This window comes from Macaca nemestrina, chromosome 8 (genome assembly GCF_043159975.1).
Source record: "Macaca nemestrina isolate mMacNem1 chromosome 8, mMacNem.hap1, whole genome shotgun sequence".
In the NCBI taxonomy this organism is placed as follows: domain Eukaryota; kingdom Metazoa; phylum Chordata; class Mammalia; order Primates; family Cercopithecidae; genus Macaca; species Macaca nemestrina.
In genome coordinates this window covers 10,782,868-10,803,726 of record NC_092132.1, presented here as the reverse complement: position 1 = coordinate 10,803,726, position 20,859 = coordinate 10,782,868, and the positions used below count along the sequence as shown (strand labels likewise).

The following is a 20,859-nucleotide window of genomic DNA, read 5'->3' as shown; positions in this document are numbered from 1 at the left end:
AGGACCTGACAATCCGAGAGCTGAAGCTGACCACAGGGTCTAACCTGATGTGTCCTAATGGGCAGGGTTATCCTGCCATGCAGGGACCCCCCCGTAGGTCGGGCTCCTTCTTGGAGTGTTTGCTTTTACGCAGAAGCAGCTGTTCCTGGATCCTGAGCCTCCCACAGTCAGCACGGGTGGGGTGGGTCTTCTTGAAACATCCCACCATGAAGCAAGAAGGAAAATGGAGGGAGAAAGGCGGGCACCTTGCTGTTGGGCCTTGTGGGCCATGGAGAGCTTCTATTCTAAGTTTACTGGAGACTTTCTGAGCTATTGGAGGATTTTAAAGTAAGGGTTACTGTGATGTAATGATACTTCTAAAAGATCGCTCTGGCTTCTACGTGAAAACTGGATCTCAGAGCAGCAGGATGGAAAGACAAGAGCATCCTCTGTAAGCCAGGGGAGGGGGACTGACAGCTGAGAACAGGCTTCTAAAATTCTAATGTGCAGGATGCCCCCGCTGCTGGTTACACACAGAGCCTGATTTGGGAGGGGTGCAGTGAAGCCAGGGACTCTGCATTTCTCACAAGCCCCCTGATGCTGACATCGCTGGCCCGGGGACCACATTTTGGGTAGCAAGGGCTTAAATGAAGGTGGTAGCTGGGAGCCAGAGGGACTATTTGAGGCCCCTTGTGAAGCAGGAGCCCACCACATGTGCTGACAGGGCAGACGTCCGGTGGGAGAGGCAAGGAGGCAAGAGGGCCTCCCAGGTTCTGGCATAGACACTGGAGTGGCCTGGAAGCCCTTCACCAGGTGGGGACACCAGATGGATAGGAGGAGTAGGAAGGAGGGGGACCCCAAGAGTTCTTGTTTCGGGGAATTCCTCTGGCCAGGATTGGAGACTACTGTTCTGGTGAGAATGAAAAACAAGGGCCACCCTGAGGTGCGACAAGTCCACAGAGGACCCACATCACTCTCCTCCATATGTGGGACAGCTCTCGCTCACTCTCGTCAGGGCTATTACAGCCTGGCCTTGGCCCCGAACTTGAACCAGACCAAGTGATCTCAGCCAGCAAGGACTACTTCCCAGGGTGAAGCTGCCTGGAGCAGAGATGTCAATTAAAACCGACCTGCCTTGGCTAAGGACATGGGTCAGGAAACAGGCACCAAGCAAACAGTAATAAACTCAGCAGTATTAAAACTCAAATAAAGTGGGATTCTGCAAATAGAACCAGTCAAGGCTGCAGCTTCTTGGGGCATAATAGCAGAAAGATGGGGACTTAGGAAAAGGAAGAAAAGCCAAGTTGAGTAGATGAGCATCCTCCGGTTAGCTAAGGATGGCTTGTATGGGAAAAAGGCATCATAATGAAATAGAGAATAACCTTTGTTCTCTATGTTTTCAAACCATTTCTCATATGGCCACAGATATATCATGGGGTTTACTTTTACTTTAAAAATTTCACAAAGAAATGGAATTTTCTGTAACTACTATAGTGTAAGAGAGCTAAGCAAGTAATAAAAGAGCTTTGGGAGAGGATGCAACGTGGAGTAGCAGCCGTCCAAAGTCATACCAGAAGCAGAAGTCTCTGAAAGAAGTTTTAGTTAAGACAAAGAAAAAGAAAAGGTTCAAACAACTACAGGAGAACTAAGAAAGGCCTACAAAGGACAAGAGTCGGCATTCAGTGACAAGGGAGAGTAACCCATTGCCAAGACTGTGAATGAACTTTTTGTTTCTGAATCTCCATGCTAAAGGTCACCATTCCGCAACAACACAAAGAACATTCTATAAGGAATGTGAAGTATGAGAACACTTTTAAGAGGCTACCTGCATGTATAATTAGGACCTTCATACAATTAAAGTTGGCAGAGGCCCGGGATCAAACGAATTGCACTGCAGAGTTCATTAGGCAGGAGCCTAACCTCACCAGCCAACAAAAGCACGCAGCTGAAAAGTGGTTGTCATAGTAAGGGCTACGATACAGGGAAAAAAACAAAAGTCATCAGTGAGACTTCAGGATTTTACCAAGATCAAAAGGACTTGGCATTAGAAGATAAAAGTAAAACCTGGATTATAGATATCTATTAGAAATCCTGAGCATATGCCTAAGAATCTAGTATTAGATCATCTGAGGCCTAAGAAGCGCGCTGGGTGCATATGCTCTCAGTCCTGGAGATACGCAACCAATTTGACTGCCCACAGAGGACACGTGCAGTTCTCTTGCCTGGGTCTTCCACAGGCATTTGAATCCATCGTGACTCATTACACTACAGAGTCTGCAAGCATGGAGTAGGGGTGACACCCAAATACAATGAAAAATAACAGAAAATACAAGCAGTTATGGCAGATGGAAACTGCTGTTACCATCAATTCTTTTACAATTATACATACTTTTAATCTTCTTGGAAGGATTTGATTCCTTAGATGAGCCACAATAACGACAGAAGAAAACTGTTAACAGGAAAGTGGAGTAAATGATACAACTGAAGATGCTAGGGTTCCATTATGGCGTGAGAGAATACAGGTCTGCTGTTGTAATGTACCACTCAGCACAGGCAAGATGAAATGAAGTCAAAGGAGGCTTTGAAGGGGAAAGGTGAGTGGAAAGAAAAGTAAGAGAAAAGCCAGCCAGTGACTCTCCTTTTATCTGCACTGTAAGAATTGTGTTGAACTTAGGGAGAGACTTGTTTACAGTAGAAGTCAAAAAAGTGCCTCTGTGGGAACAAGAAAAGGAAAATTCCATTAACTCACCAGTTATTTGAGCTTAGAGGGATAACAGAAAAATGGGATGGACTTCACTCAATCCTTTTTGTGGCTAGGATGAGAGAAGAGATCTCACCTCGGTCCCACTTTAAGACAATTCAGATGGCCAGGCTCTCTTACGCCACAATCTGTAAAGAGTTAGAAGAGTATCTTGCACCAATAGGGTTCTTCTGTCAGATCTTTTGCTGTGTAACTACAATCACAGTTGTAGAATAGAGCGCTTGTTTTCAAAAGTAAAAATAAAAATAGATTTTGAAGCCTCATATAAATCACTTTCTAGATACCCCTCCTCATTATTTTGTCACAAGTCTTATAAAATGTTCAACATCTGCCCCCCGACAGGAGGAGGCTGGTCTGAGCATCCCTTCAGGTGGCCCACAGGGCACCAGGCTTCTCTCAAGCCAGAGGCTGCACCGAAGAAGTCCCTTCCGCAGAGTGGCTTCTCCCCACCAGGAGCCCTTGCCCAGATGGGCAGGAGAAAGGGGTCAGGGGACCACATTACTCAGGGCCTTAAATTAAAACATGACAGACTGGACATGCACTTCCTTGCAAACAGGCAACTGATGTATGTGGTCTCCACTGAAGTAGAGTGCCTTTTCTTACAAAAAATAATGAACTGCAAATAACAAATAGCAATTCCAACGCTGGGTGGCAACCAACATATGTCTTCCAGCAAGAACTGCTACTTAAGCTCCCTCTCAGACTTCACACTGTATGCTGAGCCCAGGGTGGGAGCTCTGCCTGCTCTTCTCCCAACACTGCCAACCATCATGGGGACCCACCTGAAGGCTGAAGGTAGCAGAGGTTGTGTAGAAGCAGTTGGGAGAAGAAGGTGGGGTGATTTGGGCAAAGTTGGGGTTCCTGCTTGGTTTTCTGTTTGTTTCATTTTGATCAGTGGTTAAAGCATGTCGGAGGAGCACTTGGGTTTTTGAACAAGATTAAGGCAGAATAATTCTGTGCTGTGCCCAGCTAAGGGCCTGCATGGGGAAGAGGCGGGTGTCCATGGGTCTGAGGCAGTCCAAATTGCTCCTTCCCACTGAGGCCCCACGACACAGTGCGGAAGCATCCAGCACATTGCAGGGAAAACAACCAACAGAAGAGAGGGGCAACCCCAGGAGGCACTAAAACTGGCAGACAGTGTGTGTGACGCCCCATCCCCACCCCAGGCTCATAAGCCAGGGGCAGCCAACTCCCGGGCTGCAGGGAAAATGCCCCATGTGGACAGGGACACGGGCCTGCCACGTAGCGTGCTGCTAACACTAGTTCCTACTGGACATCTACTCCCATGCGGGCAGTGGCAACAATGGTCTGCTTGCTCATGGCCAGGAGGATTGAGTGGAGTGCTGGCGCTCCATGGGGGACTCCTGGGGGTCAGTGCACCGTGCTGGCACAGTCCTCAGCTGTGACTCTCTCAAAGACACGCAGGATGGAGCTGATTCCTGAACCCTGAACCAAAATCTCAACTGTGATAGAAATATGGATCTGCCAATGGATGTGTTTTCTGGAAGCTACTAAAACACCATGAAATCTGTCCACCAAAATTGTCTCTGTGAAACTGAGAATTTCACCCTTGAATCAAATAACACCCTTTCACTGACAAAGAGACACTCACACCCCGAAACACATTTGTACATGCGTAATAGTTTATTTTATGTGTCAACTTGACTGGGCCATGGGTGCCCAGATATTTGGTCATACATTATTCTAGGTATGGCTGTGATGGTGTTCTGGGATGAGATTAACATTTAAACTGGCAGACTGAATAAAGCAAATGGCCCTCGCTAGTGTGGGTGGGGCCCATCCAATCAGCTGATGGCCTAAATAGAATAAAAAAGTTGACCCTCGCCTTTTGAAAAGGAGGGAATTCTTCCTCCCAACAGCCTTCAAGCTGGCACACTGGTTTTTCCTGCCTTTGATCTCAAGCTGAAACACTGGCCCTTCCTGCGTCCCAAGCCTGCAGGCTTTCAAACTGGAGTCACACCATTGGCTCTCCTGGGACCCCAGCCTGCTGACAGCAGACATTGGGATTTGTCAGCTTCCACAGTCACATCAGCCAATTCCTTCTTTTACACACACACACACACACACGCACACAAACACATACACACACCCCTGTGAGTTCTGTTTCTCTGAGCAACTCTTACAAACACAATGTATTTCTTATCAGGTCTCAGTAAAGCAAGAATGGTGACCAAGTCACAGAGAAGCAGGCTTGGCAAAGTGCATGCTTCTGGACAGCCTCACTTGGACGAGACTGCATCAGGTGAGCTTTTATACACAGGGGAATGTCCTGTCCATTCATACATGCACATGGACTGAAAAGCAACTTCTACAATGAACGAATGACTCACACCACTTCACTGGGAGCCCAACTCCCTCCCCCATCCTCAGAGGCTGATACCCCACAATGCCCCAGCACCCCCAGTCTGCTGTTTAGGGTAAACCCTCAGCAGTAAAAACAATACAAAATATAAAAAACACACAAAACTCAGAAAGACCGAAGATTATCACAAAGGCAAACTGTTCAATCATCCTGACCTTCTTAAAAAGAAGATGCAGTGTCATCATATGGTGTACTTATTACTTAAAACACCCCCAGGGAAAGAAGAAAGGGCATGGTGCAGTAGCTGGCTTGGTGGACCCAGGAACCACAGGCCAAGACAAATGTCAGTGACAGTCTTAGACAGGCACCGATTGTTCTGCTAAATATCAAAGGGCAGGAATGCTCAGTGTAGGTTCACTATTTGCAAAAACCAATATATAGTCACTTGTTAAAAATGCCAGTGTGACTTCAAGAGGGTAACATAGGTCAGGAAGCCGATGGCAAAAGGACATTATGCCCTAGGATATGCCATAAGGCCACAAAGTGTTTGGATTCCCAGTAGGCAGAAGGGAGAGACCAGGCTGAGATAGTTCTGAGGCTTGGAATCCCTGTCCCATGTTACAACCAGGCAAGTCATTACTCTATGCAGGGCCTCTTTTACCACCCCTACCTCTGCCTCCAGTCACTCAGCTGGCACCAGCCACAAGCCCCTGCTCCCACCCTACACTCACAAAGCCTCCCTGCTCAGCACCTGCCCCTACCCCAGACCCAGGTCCATGGGCCCCTGGTGCTCCCCATAGCACTCCTGGGTCCCTGGGCCACCTCCCTGAAGCATTCATCACTCTCGATTGGAACTGCCTGTTTAGGGCTGCATTTTCCATACCTCTCGGCCAGTTCTGCTTGTTCTTTTTTCCACTGCACTTTTTGCCGCTAACGTACTATTATAATTTACTTATTACATGTGTGTGAATTGGCTATCTACCCCAATTAAAACGTAAGCTTCTCAACCATATCATCCATCTGATTCGTTCACTGAACTATCCCAAGTGTTGAGAACAGTGTCTGGCTGGTAAAAGCAGCTCAAGGAGTATTTGTTGTATGAAAAAATAAGTCATTTCCCTTGTTAGACCATTTGCCTCTTAAGAGTGGGAACTATCTTAATTCTGTAGCCGATTGGTGGGCACAGTGATGCCCATGGCTCTCAACCAAAGATGTCCACATCCTTATCTTTGAGGCCTGTGAATATGTGGCCTTACATAGTAAAGAAGAATGTGCAGATGTGATCACATTAAGGATCTGGTGATGGAGAAGCCATCCCAGATGGATAGTCCTGGATTATTTGGGTGGGTCCAATGTCATCAGAAGGGCCCTTAAAAAAGGGAGTAGGAAGGCTGGCAATTTGACCCCGGAAGCAGAGGTCAGAGTGAGTGGATGTGAGAACTTACCCTGCCGTTGGCGGTTCTGGGGATGCAGGAAGGGAGCCTTGGGTCAAGGAGTGCAGGTGGCCTCTAGATGCCAAAAAAGGCAAGAAAGGAATCTTTCCCAGAAACACTAGCTCTCTCGACACCTTGATTTTAGCACAGGAACCACTACAGACTTCTGACCTCCAGAATTGTAAGACAGTATAAGTTTGTGTTGTTTCAAACCATAAATTTGTGGTAATTTGTGGCAGTGGCGATAGGAAATCAACACAACCAGAGAGTGAACACATGGCAGTTGCTCAGTAAATGCCTACTAAATGAGTGCCTGTCAACCATAAATACAGTGTTACTTTGTGTAGGGAAAAGAGAGAGAGATCAGACTGTTACTGTGGCTATGTAGAAAGGGAAGACATAAGAAATTCCACTTTGACCTGTACCTTGAACAATTGGTTTGCTGAGATGCTATTAATTTGTAACTTTGCCCCAGCCACTTTGCCCCAACTTTGAGCTCACAAAAACATGTGTTGTATGGAATCAAGGTTTAAGGGACCTAGGGCTGTGCAGGATGTGCCTTGTTAACAAAATGTTTACAAGCAGTATGCTTGGTAAAAGTCATCGCCATTCTCTAGTCTCAATAAACCAGGGGCACAATGCACTGCGGAAAGCCACAGGGACCTCTGCCTTGGAAAGCCGGGTATTGTCCACGGTTACTCCCCATGTGATAGTCCAAAATATGTCCTCGTGGGATGGGAAAGATCCGACTGTCCCCCAGCCCAACACCTGTAAAGCGTCTGTGCTAAGGTGGATTAGTAAAAGAGGAAGGCCTCTGTCTCCTGCCTGCCCCTGGGAACTGAAGGTCTCGGTATAAAACTCTATTGTACATCTGTTCAATTCTGAGATAGGAGAAAAATCGCCCTATGGCGGGAGGCGAGACATGTTGGCAGCAATGCTGCTTTGTTATTCTTTACTCCACTGAGATGTTTGGGCGGAGAAAAGCATAAATCTAGCCTACGTGCGCATCCAGGCATAGTACCTCCCCTTGAACTTAATTATGACATAGATTCTTTTGCTCACATGTTTTTGCTGACCTTATTATCACCCTGCTCTCCTACCGCATTCCTCTTGCTGAGATAGTGAAAATAATAATCAATAAAAACTGAGGGAACTCAGAGACTGGTGCCGGTGCAGCCCTTGGTATGCTGAGTGCTGGTCTCCTGGGCCCACTGTTGTTTCTCTATACTTTGTCTCTGTGTCTTATTTCTTTTCTCAGTCTCTCGTCCCACCTGACAAGATATACCCACAGGTGTGGAGGGGCACGCCACCCCTTCGAGTCTAAAATAAAATCCAATCCATAAGAACATCCACGAGTGATTTAAGCCATGAGCCACTGGTGATGACGGTTGCTGTTATTTTCTTCGGTTTTTCTTTTCCTTTAAATAACTAATTTTGACTCAGAGATGCTCATGATAGCATTTCCTGTGCGGCTAGCTGTCTTCCATCTACCTTCTTAGGCAGTTCTATTTATCGAATACAAATTTCCTCCTCGTAAAACCTTAACACAAGATTTAACAACAATAACAAAAGGAATCACCTTATTTAATGAAAACTGTTAGGTTTAACAAACACACACTTAGTGGCACTCAGGTTCTCACGTGGGCCCTTCTACCAGGCTGGAAGCGGGGCACGCAAGCATGATTCTTTCTGAGCGTTTGGAGATGCTCAGGCCCCGTGAATCTATTTTTAATGATGACACTCAAGAAAAGAGAGAAAGTGACGAGAAGTCATTGAAAACACATTTCTGCGTCCAACAGAGAATTTAAATGGCCTCAATTATGGGCAAAATCTTTTCCTTGTCTCTTCAAAGAGCAAGAAGCAAATCGTTTTTTTCCCAGCTCTCTTCTCTCCAACCCTGCCAGCCCCACACCAGGCCTGCCATTACTTTCATCCCAGAAGCTAAAAACTCCAAAAGACTTGGGATTAATCACTCTCAGTGATTATTGATGAATTTTGATATATAAGATTTTTTCAGTTAACATTAATAAATCACGAAAATTATAAATAGAGTATATATCTATTCGTTTATATGAGAAATAAATTTTGAAATGTTTAACCCTCCAGAAGCAACTATGGACAATGTAGAATTTGTTTTGTTTTTGGTCTTGTGGAAGATGTATATAAAAGAGATATAAAAAGATCTCAAAACATGCTATCCCATAGTAATTTGAAACATTGTTCTGCAATATAAATCACATACTTTATGATGAGGAATTCTTGCTTTTTTCTCTCCGGCAATACTGATTTATAGGATACAGCTGAAGAATCAAAACCTCCAACATAGTCAATTCTATTTCATAACACGTATTAAGCAACTACTATGTGTGATGTCTTGGGTTGGAGCAAGAGAAAGCCCCCGATATCAAGGTGCCTCCCACAGGAGGAAAAGCTTTCCTCTTTCCAACTGGTGCACCAGGGTTCACATGTCAGTGCTTCAGCACAGCTATCAAGCAGGCATAATTTCTTGACTAAAAAACCCTAAGCCAGAGTTTAATTAAAAGAAAAAGGTTGAAACCAATTTTTCTAATAAATACAGCTATATTTCAATTTAAACTATAGGACAATGGAATTCAGAGGGCATCTTTTCACCCGGGAGAGCCTGAAACACTTCATTTCCTTTGCTATAGGAGTGGTGCTTAGCGTCTACCCACCCATCAGTCTGTCCATCCACTCTCCTCTCTGTCATTTACCAAGAGCTGCCTTGAGCGAGGTGCAGGGCCAGGCAGACAAGATAATGGCCAGGACATACACCTTCTTGGGGAACATTTCCAAATGCAGTTCCCCACGACTGTGTTCAACAGCACTCTTTGCTGTGTTTGCAATAAGAAAGAAGATCCTCGGAAGGGCGGCACTCTTTTCTCCTCCTGCAAACACATTTAGCTTGTTGACACTGGTGGTTCTGGATGCTTATCTGCCTCATCCCTTGTTGTGCTGTCAGTCTAATGCCTCCAAGCATATCTAAGCTGTAACCCAAACCCTGTGACCTCGTGTATCACTGCATTGCCTGCGAGGCTCAATAAATCATGTCTCCCAGCAGCAGCAAATCAATCTAGTTCTTAGAAAGAAGACACAAGTCACAATCAGAGGCGCCTTCCTGCACTCTCAAAAGGATTTCACGTGTATGAAACATTCAAATTCCTCCTGATACCATCCCAGAGAGACCCTCCTAAAGCACCAGGTCCAGGTGGGGACTCCACATGTCAAGATGCAAATGAGGAGTTTCGGAAGAGATTCATGAGACAATCTGAAGACGGCAACCTAGTAAACACCAAGAAAAGCTAAAAAGGTACTTAGCCTGGAAGGATATGAATCTTTTCTCAGCCAATGCAGACACCAGATTGCTACAGACTGAAGCATCCCGCTGCTGACTCTCCAGCTCGACTCCTGAGAGAAACCACACTGTGGAGGAGGGATTTTAGGACATGCAATCCAAACATTCATCTAGATATGCTAAGTCTTGTCCGTAGGTCAAGAAACTCAAGAGCTGAAACCGAATGTACTTACTAATTCCCCCAGAGAATTACTTGGCCTGAATTTCATGCTTTGCATTGTGCCCTGGGCACACTCAGGGGACAGTTGTGGAGATACCACTGGGATGTCCCCTCCTGGCTCATCAGGCCACCAAGGACACATCACTCAGGCGTCCCTATGTCAGTGCCTCATTAAGAAATATCTTGTTGGCCGGGCGCGGTGGCTCAAGCCTGTAATCCCAGCACTTTGGGAGGCCGAGACGGGCGGATCACGAGGTCAGGAGATCGAGACCATCCTGGCAAACACGGTGAAACCCTGTCTCTATTAAATACAAAAAACTAGCCGGGCGAGGTGGCAGGCGCCTGTAGTCCCAGCTACTTGGGAGGCTGAGGCCGGAGAATGGCATGAGCCCGGGAGGCGGAGCTTGCAGTGAGCTGAGATCCGGCCACTGCACTCCAGCCTGGGTGACAGAGTGAGACTCCGTCTCAAAAAAAAAAAAAAAAAAAGAAATATCTTGTTAGTGCCAGGAAAAGCTAACACCCTTCCTGAATTAACTGTTTAACGCCTCCTTTCTGTTTTCTGTTATACAATTCGGTAACAAATTTAATCAATTTCAGACAACTCTAGTAATACACACCTCTTCCAGGTCTCTCCTCACATGTCAGAGATCTTCCCCAACAACCCTTTACAAAATCATCCCAACCCACACTCCTGGATCCCACTCCTCTCCTGCTTCTCTTGCTTTACTTTTCTCCTGGCACTTGTTCACCATCTGACATCCTTTATGTCATACTGGTTTATTCGTGCTTTATCCTTTTCCCCACTGGAAAGTAACCACCATGATGGCAGACACTGGTTCTCTCCTAGACCCCAGCAACTAGAACTCTGCCTGACAACAGTAGGCACTCAATAAATACCAAATGAGTCAATACAGGAGTGGCTAAATGTGAGAAACTCCATGGTTTGCATTTCTACTTTCTCTGTGAACTTGAACTTTGATTTCAGATTATAAATTTCCCTGGTTTTGATGCATTTACTGTTTTGGTTTTCTGTTTTTAAAGTATTTGTGTAAGCCAGCTAAAATCTTTTGTAAAATGAAACAACAGGTAGTAGATAGAGAGATAGGTATAAACAGTTAAAAAGGATGACCTAATTATCAAACACATTGCATTTTAACAGATGGTAACGTCTCCACTGAGGACAGAAAAGGAAATGAGCCAAGCAGATAAAGGATTAATTAAGTGGAGTAACCTTTATTCCAAAACTGACCATCTCTTCCTACCAGAGCAGTATCCTGTGTTGATCTGATCAGGTGTTTACTATTTAGGAAGGCCAGTCCACTGGGAAATCCTCCTGGCTTCTCTGGCTACCCCCATGCATCCTACTAGCTCAATTTACTGATGGGGACTTAGGCACTGAGAGCTGTTTTCACCAGAGATGTGTCTCAATCATGCTCATTCTCACTCTGGGAATCTTTGAAAGAAAATGAACGGAGAGTTTCCAGAATTTTTTTTTTAAATATACTATACCTCTCCCCCAAACACCTCCCACATATAGAGATATTGAAGAAACACTCCCATGACATCAGAGGTAGAAAAGAAAAGGTGTGAGACTGACCAATTTCATTCCAAGTTCTACCTCAGGTAAGTTAAAGACTTAGAAACACACGGAAGAGGAGAGAACCTGACTGTGAGACACACAGGGATGAATACTCACAGGAGGGTCCCTACCTGTTTAACCACAGTCACCGTCCCTGGTGCCATGGCAACCACCGAGGCAAGGGCAGTGGCGTCGTGGGTCTCAGCGCCCAGCTCAATGATCTGCTGCAGGATGTTCACGGCTGTGGGGTCCAGTCGGTCGCCTTAAGAGGAAGAAGCAAAGAGGACACCATTCAGGCCACTGGTGCTGAAGGACACGGAATGCAAAACCAGCCCGTCTGTTCCCTCGGGTGATGCCTTCTCCACAGGATGCATGGGCTCTCTGTAATCGCTCATTTTGACAACAGAAATAATCTGTATGGTGCTTTATAGCTTACAAAGCATTTTCTATAAGAATATCTCAAAACCCTAAGCAACCCAGTGAGGATGGGACATTGAGATGTTATTTGCATTTTGTAGGATCCTCATTTGGGTCACTGAGTCAGTTACACCACAAAGCCAGAACTCGAACCCATGTGCTCTGAGTCCTAACATGCGGACACGTGGCTGCCCTCGAAGCTGAACTCCTGAGGAGTGCCAGCCAGCCCGTTCAGCTGCACACTCAATGAAAGTGTGTGCCAAGAAATTCCACAAGTTATGGGCAAAACATCCAAGGATGTCTCAATTATTCAACCAGTGGGCTTTAGAACTCCAAACCAACTGAAGCTGGGGGTTCTATTTTAACCATCTCTAAAGACGGGATTCTGCATCATCAGGGCAGCTATTTAGTATCCCTGCCTGCTCCCACCATCTGCCGGGCCATCTGCAACCGTCCTGAGCATACCCTGACCCTGAACATTAATTTACTAAAAGAGAAATGACTGCTTGATCTCCACCTTAGCATAATATTTTGCAGGCTCTGCCAACATTTTCATCCTCATGGGCAGCTTTTTGTGGGCCGTGTTCCAATGTGAGTCAATCAATAAGAGATAAGAGAAGGGGAACTCAACGTGTCTCATGAAGAAGGTAGGACAAGCCGGTGGCTAAGGCAGTGGCCAGCTTATATTCACAATGCATCGCCTGGTACTCCCCAAACACATGTCCCTTAAGGGAAATGGTGCAAATGTACCTTGCAGCCAACCACTCTGAACATGCAAGGACAAAAACATTTACCTGTGCAACTTACTGAGGCGAGGTTCTAATTCCGCATCCACAGACTCCCTCAATGACCATTTATCAAACCCTAGGAACTATTGCTCCTGATAAGAATAAAGACAAAGTCCTACCCCTTCCCCCTCACCCCCCAACTCCTCCCAGGGCACACAGGCTCCTAAGCCAGACTGTAAGCAAATCCTTACAGACCCTGGCAGGTCCCATGTCAGGAGTGCAATTAGGAAACAGTGCAGAAAAGGGGGGTGTTCTCAGGAGGTGACCTGCAGTCTGAGTACTGCAGATGAGGATGAGTTTGGCAGAAAAAGGCTGTGAGGGAGAAGAAACCAGGCCATACCCCAGGGAGCACTGGAGTGTGTGTCCCTTCTGAGAGCTGCAGATCTGGCTGAGGGCAGCACAGCCCAGGAGTGGGGTGGCAAGAGACAGTGACACGGCCAGGCAGGAGCCAGAGAAGCTGAACCTGGCCTTTTCAGCTGCAAAGTTAAGAGCTATGAAGAGACATTGGAGGGCCTTAGAAGATGTGAGAGAGTGAATGAGTCTGAGCATCAGCCTGTGTGTGTGTTGGGGGGTGTGTGTGTGCATATGTGCTGTGTGTGTGCTCATAGGGGATGAAGACAGACGGGCTGCATCTTGCAGGTCCTGAGCAATCACTGATGTCACTGGATCATGGAAGGAAACTCAAGTCCTGAAGGAAACTCAAGTCCTGAAGGAAACTCAAGTTCTGACAGGACCTCAGCGCGGAGAGCCATGTTTAACAGCCTGGGCCTCGACTCTCCCATCTGCAGAAGTGGAGGCGCTGCCTCCCGAATTCCCTGCAGCTCAGCAGGCAGTGAACACAGCCCTGCCAATTAGTCTTCCCTAAACCAACTGGCCCACAGGAGTTTTCTGTGCAGCTTCCTTAACAATCTGGAGTTTGGGGGTTTAAGAACTGGAGGAAAATGGTGTCTTCCTAACTCCTATTTCCTATCACCATTGCATTTTACTTAATGCTTCCTCTTTAACCCAACCTGCTTGACCTCTGCCCTTGTACAGGGCTGTGGTATGAAACATCAGCTTGTGTTTTGTTCATCTTTTAAAAACAGCATCAAGAAAAACTGTTTTCTAAGCATAATGCCCCAACTGCCACTAGGCTGGTACAGTGGCTTGGTTTTTTTTTTTAGAACTGATCTAACATTTGAAAATCATGACATTTCATATAAAAATCCTGACTGCGCCTTTTGGGAAGGACTTGGAGAATGAGTGACCTGGCCTTGCAGGTCTGCAAAGTGAACTCCCACACGCCAGAGTCTCTGCCACTCTCTACCACCCACTGAGCCCACACCACCTCCTGCCACTGCCTGCCTGGCCCCTGTAGGCCCTGGAGGAGATGTCCCTGAGGAATCACGGAATGGGACGATGCCATGACAAGAAGTTAGGAGACCCAGATTCCAGGATGAGCTCCAACATCCTAAAGTGGGTGACCTTCAGCCAACCACTAACAACCATGAACTATTAGCCAACCATTAACAATGAAAAGCAACATTCCGCATCCGTGAAGTGAGAATAATCAGATCTCCTCCCCTCACAAGGCTGTTCCAAGAATTAAATGTGATAAGATGCAGGGGAATCTTGCAGTCCTGTTGTAAGGCCTCCCCTCTGCTTTGGCTTTCTTCTAGAGCATTTCTGGAGGCAGAGATCTCTGGTGCCTGACAATGGGGCTGCTTCTGCAGTCTGAATGCTGGGTCAGGGATTTGGAAGTAGATCACCTGATGGACATCATTCATCTGCAAATGCATTCATTCAGCATGTCTAGGAAAGACAGTTCTGAGATGGCAAAGGAAGAGCAGGTGTCCTCACCACTCTCAGAGGTGTATCTCAGGTCCTGGAGCGCGGCCACTGCTGCCTGTGTCCCTTGAGCATCTTCTTCCGCCTCTGTGATGTGGAGATACTGGGTGGAGGGCTCCTCAGGAGCTTCTGTTGCTGTCTAAATAAAAACATAATGTCTAAGTCATCTCCTAAAAGATTGACTGTTGCCCAGAATTTCCAAGAATATGTATTAAGATAGAACAAATACATATAAGAAAGCAATACATTGCAACATCTCGTTTATCTGGCACCCCTGAGGAACCAGTTGCTCCCATAAATATACTTCCCAAAGAGAAAATTTCTCTGTGAGGATCAAGACCTTTAAAAACCAGCTTTGGTAAAAAGCCCCTGCTGTACATTTTTGTGGTGGGAAACAGAGTTTCTGTATGCTGTTCACAATCAGAGACGTGACCAGCTCAGATATTCTTGCATACGCTTTTCTAACGGCTCCTCTGTCTCCTCCTGCTGCTACCAACACTACCTCTGATCTGTGCCTTACCCTGGGGATTGGGTGCCATGTGGCCAACAGAGGAAGGGGCATAGCCACGGGGCAGCTGAGGGTGGAAGGGGTAGGGCGGGTGATTATACAGAGGAAGGGGCACAGCCACGGGGCAGCTGAGGGTGGAAGGGGTAGGGCGGGTGATTATACAGAGGAAGGGGCACAGCCACGGGGCAGCTGACAGTGGAAGGGGTAGGGCGGGTGATTATACAGAGGAAGGGGCACAGCCACAGGGCAGCTGATGGTGGAAGGGAGAGAACCAGTGATCACACAGCACATGGACAGCGCAGGTCCTGGCAGAGTAAGAGTTCAGCAAATCTTAGCTATTTGTGCCATTGTTTTTTTTTTTTTTTTTTTGAGATGGAGTCTCGCTCTGTCACCCAGGCTGGAGTGCAGTGTCGTGATCTCAGCTCACTGCAAGCTCCACCTCCTGAGTTCAAGCGATTCTTCTGCCTCAGCCTCCGGAGTAGCTGAGATTACAGGCATGCACCACCACACTCAGCTAATTTTTGTATTTTTGTAGAGACAGGGTTTCACCATGTTGGCCAGGATGGTCTCCATCTCCTGACCTTGTGATTCACCCGCCTCAGCCTCCCAAAGTGTGACCCACCACGCCCAGCCACACCATTCTTATTCGTACATGAAGGTGTAAGAAACAAAACTGACTACAAGAAATACATTTGCACAAAACCAGGACTTGTGAGGGTAGGAGGAGTTAAAGTGGCATTCACAGGTACCTCGTGCCTCAAAGAGAGAAGAGGTGGAACAGAATTTTTATAGAACTAGATGTTAATAATTACCTTTTTCTGGAAGGGATGGAAAGTGCAAGCAAAACTATAAGGATGGATGCATGAATGTCACCAATCAAGAAGAACAAAAAGAAGGACTTCAGACAAAATGTACAGGAGTCAAGTTATGCTCTATAAGCACATATCAGTAAATGACATAGAGGTTCAGAATAGCATATAATATTTCTTCACAGCCAACCGGCCAAGTCCGTTTAGGTGTTTCCATCCTGACATACGGTAGACACCCCAAAAATATTCAATGAATGCATAAATGAACAAAAAGAATATTTTGTTCTCAGTACCATGAGGCAACAGATTAGCCGTCAGTAGATCCAGGCAATGCCTGAGCCTGTGAAAGGACAGGACACAGCCTGAAAGGTTTCTCCTCATTCTGGGGAAAGCATGTCATAATTGCTGTCAGGAAGGGTGGTACTTGTTGCAAGGCATTCCTGGGAGCCAGGTGACATGCACATTGCTGGAAGAGGAGGCTTGTTACTCCACTGGTGACCCCTGCATGGCAGCTTCCTGGCTGCTCACCATCTCATGGAGATGAGTATGGAGTCAACTACCTGGCTTTATGTCAACTATTTCTGTTGTGTTCATGGCTCTGCATAAGATGCTAGCATCTGCTGGAAGCGAGGCCTTCAGTGGAGATAGGGCATCACTGCATGCATTTATAAAAGCACCGACTGACAAGATGGATTGAGTTTTACATCGGTAATTGACATTCAAGTGTCTATTTTGTTAATGAAGAGTAAATTCTTCCAGTATGTATTAATACTTGAAACACTAGGTGATTAATTGTTTTTGCATAGATGAAGATGTAACAGTGATCATCATCAACATCTGCAATAATCATAGCAGCTGCCATTTTCTGAGGGCCTCCAGGGGGCTCTTTCAGGCCTCAGCATTTTACACATGGTTTCTCTCAGTGCTTCTGAGCTCTCAGGGATTATTAGCCTACTATACAGACGAGAACACTAAGCCATGAGGGTTAAACAATGGCTCAAGGGCAAGTAGTTTATAGGTGACAGAGGATTCAAAGTTAAGTCTGTCAGACTCCAAAACTCTTTTTAAAAGAATTTTTATAAAAAAAAAAATTTAAACACACAAAAGCAGAGAGACAGATCTAATAAACCTCCATGCATCCACTAACCAATTTCAGCAATTATCAATCATGGCAAGTCTTTCCTTTTTTAATTATAAGTTCTGGGGTACACGTGCAGAACATGCAGGTTTGTTACATAGGTATACGTGTGCCATGGTGGTTTGCTGCACCCATCAACTCATCATCTACATTAGGTATTTCTCCTAATGCTGTCCCTCCCCTAGCCCCCTACCCCCAACAGGCCCTGGTGTTTGATGTTCCCCTCCCTGTGTCCATGTGTTCCCATTGTTCAGCTCCCATTTATGAGTGAGAACATGTGGTGTTTGGTTTTCTGTTCCTGTGTTAATTTGCTGAGAATGATGGTTTTCAGCTTCATCCAAGTCCCTGCAAAGAATATGAACTCATCCTTTTTTATGGCTGCATAGCATTCCATGGTGCATGCATACCACATTTTCTTTATCCAGTCTATCATTGATGGGCATTTGGATTGGTTCTAAGTCTTTGCTATTGTGAATAGTGCTGCCATAAACATACGTGTGTGCATGTGTCTTTACGTACAATTATTTATAATCCTTTGGGTATATGCCCAGTAATGGGATTGCTGGGTCAAATGGTATTTCTGGTTCTGGATCCTTGAGGAATCACCTCACTGTCTTCCACAATGGGTAAACTAATTTACACTCCCATCGACAGTGTAAAAGCATTCCTATTTCTCCACATCCTCTCCACCATCTGTTGTTTCCTGACGTTTTAATGATCACCATGCTAACTGGCGTGAGATGGTATCTCATTGTGGTTTTGATTTGCTTTTCTCTAATGACCACTGATGATGAGCTTTTTCTCATATGTTTGTTAGCCACATAAATGTCTTCTTTTGAGAAGTATGTGTTCATATCCTTTGCCTACTTTTTGATGGGGTTGTTTTTTTCTTGTAAATTTGTTTAAGTTCCTTGTAGATTCTGGATATTAGCCTTTTGTCAGATGGATAGATGGCAAAAATTTTCTCCCATTCTGTAGGTTGAATCATGGCCAGACTTTCTTGGACTATGTTCCCACATACTCCATGCCCTGCTCTGGGATTATTCTGAAGCAAATCCTGAAATAATTATTTCCCCTACAAATATTTCATACTGTATCTCTAAAAAATAAAACTCATCCAAAAAAGAACTACAATGCTTCTGTCGCACTCAAAAACTTTACAATAAATCCTTAATATCATCAAAGGTCTAGACAATGTTTAAATTTCCCCAATTGCCTCATTTTTTAGGTTTGTTCAAATCAAATCTAAATGAGGTTCACACACTAGAACTGATTAATGTGTCTCATAAGACTTAAAACCCATATGCTCTTCCTCCATTTCTGGCTTTTCTCCCCTTGTAGTTATTTGTTGAAGACAGCAGGGGTTTTGCCTTACAGAGCTGTCAGCAATCTAAGTTTCGCTGATTGTATCACCATGGAATTGACCAATGTTCCTCCATCCATGGTGTTTTCTGTAAACTGGTCATTGGATATAAATACAAATATTTAAGTAGATTCAAGTTCCCTTTTTGTCAAGAATGCTGCATGGGTGATATTGGGCAGTTCTTTCAGGAGACATGCTTTGGATGGTGGTCTCTTTTATGTAAGGTCAGCAGTAACTGATGATCATTGTTAAACCCATGACACCACTAGAAGGCTGCAACATGGTAATATTCTTATTTTTCATGGGTTAGTTGAAATATTTCAAAAGAAAAAACTTCCCCTCATCAAATGTTTGGTTATGTTTACACAGGGTTTTGTTTTGTTCTGTTTTGTTTTGTTTTTAAAGGTAGAATAGGGCTGGGTATGGTCGCTCATGCTTGTGATTCCCAGCATTTTGGGAAGTCAGGGTGGGAAGATCACTTGAGGCCAGGAGTTTGAGACCAGCCTAGGCAACAAAGAGAAATCCTGTCCCTATTTAAAACTTTTTTCAAAAAATTAGCCAGGCATAGTGGTGCTTGCCTACAGTCCTATCTACTTGGAAGATAGTAGAAAGGACTATCTACTGTCTCCTGAGGTAAGAAAATTGCTTGAGCCCAGGAGTTCGAGGTTGCAGTGAGCTATGAAGGGAGGCTCCAAGGCATGCCAACCTGGGTAGCTAGACCCTATCTCTCAAAAAAATTAAAAAATAAAGATAGAACAATTACTTGATTCTTGGTCTTAATTTACCGATTTTCAAAAATAAAGAGTTGATTCTCTAACATTCTACAAAAATGACTAAGTTGTTTTTTCCAAATATCATTATAAACTTACAGAATTAAATATATTTTATGTGTTTCACTGTCATTATTAAACACTAGTAACAGCCTCAGAATCACAAGATCATCCCTACTACCAACAACAGAATACTTGAAAAGTGCAGTTTGTGCAGTCTGTTTTGCCCTTAGGTTACATCCCCATCGAACAACTGTTTTGAAATCTCTTGAAACTGTTCCTCTCCATGTAGTTAGGTCACCAATTTGATATACAGTTAGAATCATTTATTTCATTTTACTCACAATGTTTAAGACCTGCTTTTTAAGTTAAATTTTGTTTTTATTATTATATAAAATACTTTTACAATATTTTATATAATCAGAGTCAAAGCTACACAGCAGGGTATTTTGAGAAATTTAGCTTCTCCCCGTCCCTTCCATCTTGCTCTCTGCCTCCTTTCCCTACATATAATGACCCCATTTCTTATTTTTTGTAACTACTTTACTTTGAAATAATTTTAGACTTACACAAGAGTTCCAAAGATGTAAAGAGCTGCAACAGAGTTCCTGGAGACCCTTTACCCAGCCTCCCCTAAGCTTGACATCTTTCGTAATCATGGCGCAATGATCAAAACAAGAAATTAACATTGGGACACTATTACTAATTAAACAACAGGCTTTCTCCAGATTCCTCTGGTTTTCTCATTAATGTCCTTTCTCTGTTCCAGGATCTAATCGTGCATCCCACAGCACATTTAGCCATCATGCTTCCATTGTCTCCTCCTGGCTGTGAAAATTCTCACTTTCCTTATCTTTCATGACCCTGACACTTCTGAGGAGTACAGATGAGGTATTTGACCACGCATATCATTTGGATTTGTCCGATGGTTTCTGATAATTAGACTGAGGTCGAAGATTTTAGTTAAGAATACCATGAGATGAAGTGTCTTCTCATCTGATCACATAACAGCATGCTTCATTACTGATGTCAGCGTGCCTCACTACTGATGACGCCAACCTCTATTGCTTGTGAAGGTGGTGCCTCCACTGTAAAGCTTCTATTTTTGCCTTTTGTAATTAATAAATATTTTGAAGGAGATATCCAGAGTTTATGTGAGTATCTCATTTCTCCTTAAACTTTTGCCTACTAACCTAGCACTCATTAATGGATCTCACCTGCTAAGATTGTTACTGCAGTATTCTAATAGTAATTTTCTATTTCCCTCATTCCTTCTACATTTATTAATCATTATTTTTGGGGGGAAATACATAGTTCCTTCTCCCACATTTACTTATTCAATCATTTATTTATGTCAGTATGGACACATAGTGTCCCAGTGAAACTTTGGGATGGTTTCCAAACAGTGGGATTATTGAGTTAATGGATAAATAAATGCATATGTAATTTTGTTACGTATTGCTATTCCCTTCATCGGGTTGGGCCATTTTACATTCCCACCAGCAACGTATGAGAGCAGATTTCTCCACAGCCTTTCCAGCAGAGATAATGTCAAACTTTTGGATCTCTGTCAAGCTAGTAGGTGAGAAATTCCATCTCGGGCTAATTTTAATGAAAATTTATTTCCTTAC

The 20,859-nt window shown here is 44.6% G+C and overlaps 1 protein-coding gene and 1 long non-coding RNA gene across 17 annotated transcripts in view; one reads left to right on the top strand and one right to left on the bottom strand.

Moving 5' to 3' along the window:
• The window catches only part of LOC105467301 (zinc finger and AT-hook domain containing), a 344,890-nt gene that overhangs the window by 23,568 nt on the left and 300,463 nt on the right, over window positions 1-20,859 (bottom strand). For 14 of the 16 annotated variants that reach the window (XM_011716760.3, XM_011716759.3, XM_011716761.3 and 11 more), the window contains 2 exons: window positions 14,653-14,779; window positions 11,740-11,870 (listed from right to left, as the gene is read on the bottom strand). In XM_011716760.3, the coding sequence (XP_011715062.2) occupies window positions 11,740-11,870; window positions 14,653-14,779 (258 nt within the window). Of the gene's footprint in view, window positions 1-11,739; window positions 11,871-14,652; window positions 14,780-20,859 lie in introns of those variants that run through there. The other 2 variants (XM_011716772.3, XR_011606714.1) reach the window with 2 other exon arrangements.
• On the top strand, window positions 2,466-20,126 carry LOC139355744 (uncharacterized). The gene is made up of 3 exons (XR_011606715.1): window positions 2,466-2,573; window positions 4,908-5,003; window positions 19,998-20,126. It is a non-coding gene; the product is annotated as an uncharacterized lncRNA (long non-coding RNA).